Source organism: Leguminivora glycinivorella, chromosome 14 (assembly GCF_023078275.1).
Source record: "Leguminivora glycinivorella isolate SPB_JAAS2020 chromosome 14, LegGlyc_1.1, whole genome shotgun sequence".
NCBI lineage: Eukaryota > Metazoa > Arthropoda > Insecta > Lepidoptera > Tortricidae > Leguminivora > Leguminivora glycinivorella.
In genome coordinates this window covers 10,146,760-10,155,694 of record NC_062984.1, presented here as the reverse complement: position 1 = coordinate 10,155,694, position 8,935 = coordinate 10,146,760, and the positions used below count along the sequence as shown (strand labels likewise).

General features: G+C 38.9%; 2 protein-coding genes across 3 annotated transcripts; both read left to right on the top strand.

The window, feature by feature from the left end:
• The first annotated feature begins 263 nt into the window (after positions 1 to 263).
• Positions 264 to 1,772, top strand: LOC125233532. The gene has a single exon (XM_048139584.1). It carries the CDS (start codon positions 264 to 266, stop codon positions 1,770 to 1,772), a length of 1,509 nt encoding a protein of 502 aa, XP_047995541.1.
• A 293-nt stretch (positions 1,773 to 2,065) lies between these two features.
• On the top strand, positions 2,066 to 8,062 carry LOC125233589. 2 transcript variants are annotated; one of them, XM_048139649.1, is made up of 2 exons: positions 2,066 to 2,942; positions 8,001 to 8,062. In XM_048139649.1, the coding sequence occupies exon 1, from the start codon at positions 2,108 to 2,110 to the stop codon at positions 2,918 to 2,920; it is 813 nt and encodes a 270-aa protein (XP_047995606.1). In that variant the 5' UTR covers positions 2,066 to 2,107; the 3' UTR covers positions 2,921 to 2,942; positions 8,001 to 8,062. The 2 variants fall into 2 exon arrangements, with proteins under 2 accessions (XP_047995606.1, XP_047995608.1); XM_048139651.1 differs by having other exon boundaries at positions 2,066 to 2,946; positions 8,005 to 8,062.
• The last annotated feature ends 873 nt before the right edge of the window (positions 8,063 to 8,935 follow it).

The following is an 8,935-nucleotide window of genomic DNA, read 5'->3' as shown; positions in this document are numbered from 1 at the left end:
ATGGAAACCCCTCTTTTATTTCCGAACGTCTCATGAGTTTGCGTATGTCTACTTCAACGGGTCCTGTGAGTGTTATTACAGCATACGCTCCGACTCTTCATTCCAGCTCTGATGTCAAAGACAGCTTTTACGAAAGTCTACGTCTAGTAATGGGGTCTATACGAGCGTCAGATAAACTCATACTACTCGGGGACTTCAACGCCAGGATTGGGAGCAGTGCAATATACTGGCCTGATTGTATGGGTATTCATGGGATAGGAAACATGAATGAAAACGGTCAGCGTCTCCTTGAATTCTGCGCATCCAACAATCTTTGTGTCACTAACACCTTCTTCCGAAGCAAAATGGCTCACAAGGTGTCATGGAAACATCCTAGGTCGGGACATTGGCACCAATTAGACTTTATTATATGTAGGAAAAGAGACTTGCGTGATATTTTAAATACTCGTACCTATCACAGCGCTGTTTGCGATACGGACCACTCCTTGGTACTGTCTAAAATTAAGCTTGTACCAAGGAAAATACACTCAGCAAGACCGCAGTGCAAAGTGAGAGCACCATTAGACACCTCAAAATTAAATGTTGACGCTGCTAAAAGCAGTTTTGTATCGCACTTAGAGAACAGGCTTAGCTTAGAAACCTTAGAGTCCTCACAAAGTCTCGAATCTGCTTGGACGACCTTTAAGACCACCCTTGTACAAACTGCTACAGATTCTCTGGGAAGGAGAGCTAGGAGACAGGACGACTGGTTTGCTGCAAATGAGTACGTTTTACAGCCTCTTGTTGAGGAGAAGAGGAAAGCTCATCTCAACTACATACAGAATCCAACCGTCGCTCGTTATAAGGACAGCTATAAGGCTGCTAAATCAAACCTACAACGCGTCTCTCGAGCATGTGCAAACTCTTATTGGACCGACTTGTGTACAAAGATCCAACTATGTCATGATGTTGGCGACTATAGGGGAATGTACCAGAATATCAAGACAGCAATCGGTCCTACCATTAGGAAGCGTGCTGCTATCAAGGACCTAAATGGTGAGCCAATTTTGGACAAAAACAGGCAGCTGGAGAGATGGGCACAACACTACACGGATCTTTATGCAGAACCTATCTTAATCAGCGCTTCGGCTTTAGAAACCCTTCCGAAATTCCCTGTAGCATCAGACTTAGATAACGCACCTACTTTTGAGGAACTTCATATTGCTATTAGGGGACTAAAATTAGGGAAAAGTGTTGGGCGGGATGGTATCCCTGCAGAACTTCTTCGTGTTGGATACGTGTCTTCACTACTGTTTGTCATACTCTCGCGTTGCTGGGAAGAAGGAACTGTACCACAAGACATGAGGGACGCTAATATAGTTACGTTGTATAAAGGAAAGGGAGACAGAGGGGATTGTAACCACTATAGGGGAATATCACTACTAAGCATCGCAGGAAAAGCCTTAGCAAAAGTGATTCTGAAGAGGCTAGAGATATTAGCTGATCGAGTATATCCAGAATCACAATGTGGCTTCAGAGCTGGAAGGTCTACCATGGATATGATATTCTCTTTGAGGCAGATACAGGAGAAGTGTCGAGAACAACAGGTGCCCCTCTATACCGCTTTTGTAGACCTCAGAAAAGCCTTTGATACGGTCAGTCGCGAGGGGCTCTATAGGGTGCTCGAACACATTGGTTGCCCAAATATCCTCTTAAGTATCATTAAGTCCTTCCATGACAACATGCGTGGAACTGTTGTATTTGAGGGGAAGAATCTGACCCGTTTAATGTGAATCGAGGTGTAAGACAGGGATGTGTTCTTGCTCCAACACTTTTCGGCATATTCTTTTCTGTTCTTCTCTTGGTGGCATTTAAGGATTGTGACGTCGGAGTTCACCTGCATACGAGGAAAGACGGGAGTCTTTTCAACATCCGTCTGTTAAAGTCCAAGAAAAACAGATGCCAGCTATTAGCCAGAGAACTCCTTTATGCAGATGACGCGGCGCTGATTTCCAACACAGAATATGGGCTTCAGGATCTGCTGACAAGGTTTAACTGTGCCTGTCAGCTGTTTGGAATGTCAGTGAACAATAAAAAGACTGTGATCCTCGTTCAAGGCACAGACCAAATGCCCAGTATTATGCTTGGGAATGACACCCTTGAAGTTGTCGAGAACTTTTGTTACCTTGGATCCACTACAACTACCAAGCTATGCAATAACCGCGAGATCGACAGTCGAATAGGAAGAGCTGCCTCCAACTTCGGGAAACTTCAGGCTCGAGTCTGGAATAACAGCAAGCTGAAACTCTCCACCAAGATCCTTGTTTACAAGTCATGCGTCCTAAGCATCCTCCTGTACGCATCTGAAACGTGGACAACCTACTCTAGGCAGGAGCGTCGCTTGAATGCTTTTCACATGCGCTGCTTACGTACGATCCTCGGAGTCACTTGGAGGGATCACATTACAAATGAAAGGGTTCTCGACCTTGCCGGCTGCTACAGCATCACTGCCACTCTAAAACAGCGTAGACTGCGGTGGCTAGGCCACGTTTTACGTATGGACCCAGACAGACTTCCTCGTGCAGTGATGCTGAGCGAAATCGCATACGCCAAGAGACCAATCGGACGCCCGTTGCTTCGCTTTAAAGACTCCTGCAAGCGGGACATGTTGTCCTTTGGCATCGATCCAAGCACCTGGGAGGCGGAAGCACTCAATAGAGCGGACTGGCGCCATCGTTTGCAGGATGGCATGAAGAGACATGACGAAGTCTGGTTTGATGACCTGAGGCAGAAAAGACTTCGGAACTCACAGGAACCATCGACGGATTCGCGATTCACCTGCGATCTCTGTGGCCGGAAGTGCCGTGCTGCCATTGGACTTTACAGCCATAGGAAAAGATGCGCCGTACCTCCGATCTCTGTCGGCGCACATACCTCGTAAAAGTCGCTGCAAAAATCATCTGTTAAAAATGCTGTGGCCTATGATGTATTTATCGTGATCAGCGACCCGATAAACCATAAAAACGATACCCATATCGATTTTTTGACTTTATCACCCCCTTTTCACCCTTTTAGGGGTTAAATTTTCAAAAAACCTGAAACACGTATTCAGTAATATGTCATAAGGAATCTTCCTGTGAAGTTTCGAATAAAATAGTCAAACTAATCTTGTTTCCCCATACAAACTTTGAACCCCCATTTGACCCCCTTAGGAGGTGAATTTTGGAAAATCCTTTCTTAGTGCTCCTCTACACTATATAAGGAACCTACGTGCCAAATTTGAAATCTCTAGGACCAGCGGTTTCGGCTGTGCGTTGATATGTCAGTCAGTCAGCTTCTTCTTTTATATATTTAGATGTTCTTCAAACAAGTCCCTATTATTAGATGTGATCCTGACATATTAAACATGTATCAGAAATCGGAGTATGTAATAATGCGTTTATTTGTTTTGAAGTACATATGGTGTTTATTGCCGCACTAGTTCGCAAAGTAGTATATTTCTTGTCAGGTCGAAACTTCAAAGGGCCAGGCCATATTATATGAGTAAGTACACTGAAAAACGTCGTACGATACACATACGGAAAGGGGATTCGCACCGTGTCGATTTAAAACATTTCCTTTGGTCGTGGTTTAATTTAACGCCTCTCGTTTTGAATTTCCTCTTTTCCACACTTGTATCGTTTTCTTAATTAAAAAAAATACTTACGTGAAATCTTGAAAAACCGTTAGTGGGATAATACCTTATTGTTAAGACTTTATGTGTCACGTAGAAATACAACAGCAATATATCAAAAAGAAAGTTTTAATGGATAAATACAGGTAATACTTACAAAAGTAAGCGTTCTCAAGTAATCCCTAAAATACCTCAAAGTCCTGAGTACTTTTGTTGTTAGATGAAATTCCTTGGAGAATACGAATCGAGCCGAGAAAATCAGGTTTTGGGATATTTTTTATAGTCACTTCACGTAATAAACGAAACTTATCTTAGTAACTTATCAATTTAAAGATCGTTATCAGCGTGCTGTATTGGTGGCAGAGTATGGTTGGCAAAAAAAACAAATACACAAGTATTTGAAACATTATAATTATACTTAACAAATTATGAAATACTCGCGTTAGAAACAGACAAAAAGTAGCCTATGTCACTCTCCACCCCTTCAACGACTTCCACTTAAAAAATCCGTGCCATGAAAGACGGACAAACAAACAGACATACTTTTCCATTTATAATATTAGTATTGGATATACATATTTATAATTAATTATCCAAATTACATTGAATAAATAACTAAAATTTTGTTCAACAGATTTGGCTGTCAATCGTGCAAATTTAGAAATTAGAAAAAATCTGTTTTAAAAATAACTAAATGGCCTTTCTACGTTGACAGAAGTTACAGGAAGGTAATTTAACTCTTTAAAATACTGCACGCAATTTTAGTTGACGCCCTCCGACAAATCCACCAGTGAATATTTAAATTTAAGTATTTGTTTTTTTTGTCAACCGTACCATTTGCCACGAAAAGTGCACCTTGATAACGCTCTTTACTTATCATTGAGTCAAAAATTACTTACCTACTCGTAATAACTGGATAGTAATAAATAACGATAATAATACAGGGAAATATTGTCTATCCAAAGATTTTAAGAGTAGCGGATAAGGCAATTCATGTAATTTCGTCTGAACATTTTCGTTTCATGCGCCTTAGTGGAACGCTACAATGCGATTGGTTGATGAGTACGCATCGAGCACGTGATTGGTCGCATGGACTACACTGCACGCTTGTCTCGTCTCGTGCTGAAATGGAGTCAATGGCGCCCCTGTATTTGGCACCATTTTTCATTGTATGTCACCTCCTTACGAAGCAATATTCATGTCAATGAGTCTATCATAATAAGTGAGTGTGCACGGGGAAACGTCCCACTTTGTCGATTGCTATACTTAGAGCCGCTTTATCAGTTTATTCATATAAAGATACAAGTAATCTCGCCTTAATGCTAACCGACAAAGTGGGACGTTTTACTAAACACACTCACATAAGATTATTAGATTCAGTTTACTAAATCAATTAGGTACATCATGTCTAGAGATGGGTAACTACCCAGGTAAATACCCGACGGTGGGTATTTACCGGGTAAATACCCGATATTTACCTACCCGCGGGTAAATACGCGGGTATTTTCATTTTTCTTCCAAATTTGACGTTTTAAATGGTGTTTTGGGCTAAAACAGATTAATTTAAGTCAGTCTTTGTAATTGTACACATAATGTTTATTCAAATTGAGAACGAATAGGTTGCTATGAGATAAAATGTGATTTTAGTGTATCTTTCCAACTATAAAAATGGTGTAATATCATTCTCTGACACACGGAAATAATTTAAAATGCTTTTAATATCAATTATAAGTCTGATAAATTAAAACTGTAAATCAAAATATGTGAATAAAAATATTTTAAAAATCTCTTTTTGAAGTTCATAACTCATACATAGTATGTTTTGTGACAAAAATGTATATGAACTTTTTTATAGGAAATAGTGTCTACTTTAGTTCGTACATATAAAACTTTTCGATATTCATGATAGTTTCCATGAAATATGAAAAAAATACATTTTACCCCCCCTAACCCAACCACAACCCCCTCCAACCAGTACTAGGAAGTTTATCTTTATGGTATAAATACGACTATTTAATGAAATCTAAAAAGCACACGTAAAACATATTTTTTCAATTATTTTTAAAAATATACATTAAAACTTCTGTAATCTTTATTGTATATTTGACTGAACAGTTTCGTTTTGAATTGTGTATAATAATTACAACCTCTAACTTAGTATTTATCTCCATTTTAACACAAATCAGCATGTGCAATTGTGCAACATGAAATGAATCTACCCGTCAATTTGGGTAGATACGGGTAAATACCGGGTAGATAGGTATTTACCGGGTAAATACCTGGGTGGGTAGATTGGGTATTTACCCACGACCCATCTCTAATCATGTCAAAAGCCTCGCTATTATGATGTAGTTTTATTGCTAAAAGAGAACCAGCTTTTGAATAATGGGTCCCTACGATTCTTCTGCTTACCAAGTACACTAATTGTTTAGAGCTTAATATGAAGCCGTCCATAAACAATAAAAAATATAGCTGCATAATAATGATGTCCTTAGTGAGTTGTTTGTCCTTTGTTACTGTATTAAACTTTGCGACATTAAGTAGCTTTTAAAGGATTGCCATCCAATGTTCTACGAAATTAATTTCATAACATAACTTTGAAATGAAATAATAAAATGAGTTTAATGTTAGAACTTAAGCGTCTCGTTTCTATTCTTAGTGCACTACCGTTTCTAAGAATAAGTAAATTAAAGATTTTTGCCTCAGAACTAGTCGAGACATTTTTATTTATAGCTATTTATAGTTTATATAATTATAAAGACGTTTATTCGAAGTCCTTCAGTGGAAAAATTATAAGCACTGATACTTAATTCGTATTTTTATAAATTCATACTATCAACATAGCCCCCTATAAAAGTTATGAATGAATTGTTAATATTCTAAGTTCAGGTTTTGACATTAAATTCGCTGTTATTAAAACATTATAATTATTGAACTATAAAACAATAAATACTAATACATTGACTTCGGCTTTGTGCACGCCTTGTAAAGGACCGGAATAACCTAGGGGGACTACCCTGTATCTGCAGATGTGCCCATAAGTCTCGCCTAGAAAAATATGTACGTCTTAAGCAAAATTACTGATTTCTGCGTGTGAGATTCCAAAACTTGGTTTGAGACACCGAATAAGAATACTGAAACTGAAATTTAGTCCTATTATTTATCTCGAGCTCACCCTTCAGCCTCACAGCCGCGATATTTTAGGCAGAATTTTGGTCGTCAGTGTTTCGCTAGTAATCTCGTGAAATATATGGAAGATAGAAATGTAAAGGCGTATTTCACGTCTGAAAAGAAAAGTTGTTCACATTTGTTTCCTTTGGTTACCTACATTGTAGAGACCTATCTGACTTTTTTCAGTTCTTTGTGCCGTATCTTACAAAAGGGGCGGATGTGGCATTAAAAGTCAAGGTAATCTTTTGGTCATAGGTATGTATATGACTGTGTTTATATGTAAAGCTTCTAATTAAATATTAGTTACTAGACAGAACAGCATGATTAATTGGCCAGACATAGCACACCAACGGGAGCTGTGGAAATCACAGGGAGAGGTATTTTCCCAGCAGTGGGACACATAGCAGGGCTATTAAAAAAAATAGACAGGGCAAGAAACATTTACCTACTTTACTTACACTTCGCAGCCACGCGCTGCTGGAACAATCTCCTTCCACCAATTAGAAATGCCTATACGTTTTCAAATGTAAGCTAAAACTGCACTTACTCAAGGAACAAGCTGATTCGGCCTAGCCGACCGACCTGTATCTACATAATATATCTTCGCCACCAGTTTTTGTAACTCCTTAGTTTTAGAGTGTATGTATATATTATATTATTTAACTATATATGTATTTATTAATAATAATATATATAAATATGTATATATATCAGTTTTCATACAACTATCAGCTGTTCATTATAATGTATACTGTTTCTGTTTTGCTCTGCTTTTTACGTTTTGTGTTGTTATGTGTTTGTTCTAAGTGTCACTGGGTACACTGAAAATCAGCGTCGTAACACTATCAATGTGCCGCGACAAATGCACTGAAAATCAGCGTCGTAACACTATCAATGTGCCGCGACAAATGGCTGAGTGTTATCCTTTTCCGAAACCACCCTCAGCACTATAACTTCATTCATTTTCCTAGATTTAAGCCTACTTTGATGTTGTTGTAAATGTGTTTCGAATAAAGTCTCATTCATTCATTCACTTCCACCGGACGATACCTCAAATAAAATATATATAATTACTACTTTTTTCCCGCCCGCGGCTTCTCCCGCGTACTAAAAGAATTCAAACTTTGGACCCCCATTTCAACCCCTTAATAGGAGGTGAAATTTGAATAATCCTTTCTTAACACTTTCGAAACCGGGCTCTACGCGGCGCTACGACATTTTCGCTACATACGGGGAAACCCATGTAATCGGCTACGCTTCTACGAGCGGTGTACCCGACAGTCGGGTTCTTGGTAGCGAAAGTGTTAATGCTCCTCTACACCTTATAAGGCACCTAGTACGTGCCAATTTTAGAATCTCTAGAATCAGCGGTTTCGGCTGTGCGGTTGATATGTCAGTCAGTCAGTCAGTTTCTCCTTTTATATATATTTAGATTCACATAAATAATTCATTATTAACACTGTATTGACTAAGATCCGCAATCAGCTCAATCTTGTTTACTATTCACGTAGTGTGTACGGAAGACATATCCCCTTTTGACACAAATACATGTATTGATCTTGCCAATATTTTTAAATTAAAGGAAAAATGGAAAACTTCACACCTCCAGCAGGACTCGAACCTACGACCTCTGCCCTTGCCGGGGCTATCGCGCTCCCAACTGCGCCATGGAAGCCTGCTGGATGTGTGCGAATTTATCCATGCATTCCTTCAATTCGCAATGGCGATGGCCCCGGCAAGGCCAGAGGTCGCAGGTTCGAGTCCTGCCGGAGGTATGAATTTTTCTATTTTCCTTTAATTTAAAAATATATAATATCGCTCGCAAACGTTTCTGCATGATAAAATAGTATTTTATACAATCGTGATATAATACAAAGCTTTTCAGTCGAGTACCATGTATAGGCCACGAAGCTTGCTTAGTGGCCTAATAGTACGGTACGAGAGTGAAAAGCTTAATTATATCACTATTGTATACAATACTTTTTCTACGAGTCATCATCTTCATCATCAATGGACGGAAATATCATCATTCATGCAAGTTAAAATTAATGTTGATAGAGTCGTTTACCGTTGTATCAACATCGAATTACCTAGCAACCAATTGTTTGTAAT

Coding starts and splice junctions, on each gene's coding strand:
- LOC125233589 (XM_048139649.1), top strand. CDS start 2,108: ATGCCCAGTATTATGCTTGGGAATGACACCCTTGAAGTTGTCGAGAAC.
- LOC125233532 (XM_048139584.1), top strand. CDS start 264: ATGAATGAAAACGGTCAGCGTCTCCTTGAATTCTGCGCATCCAACAAT.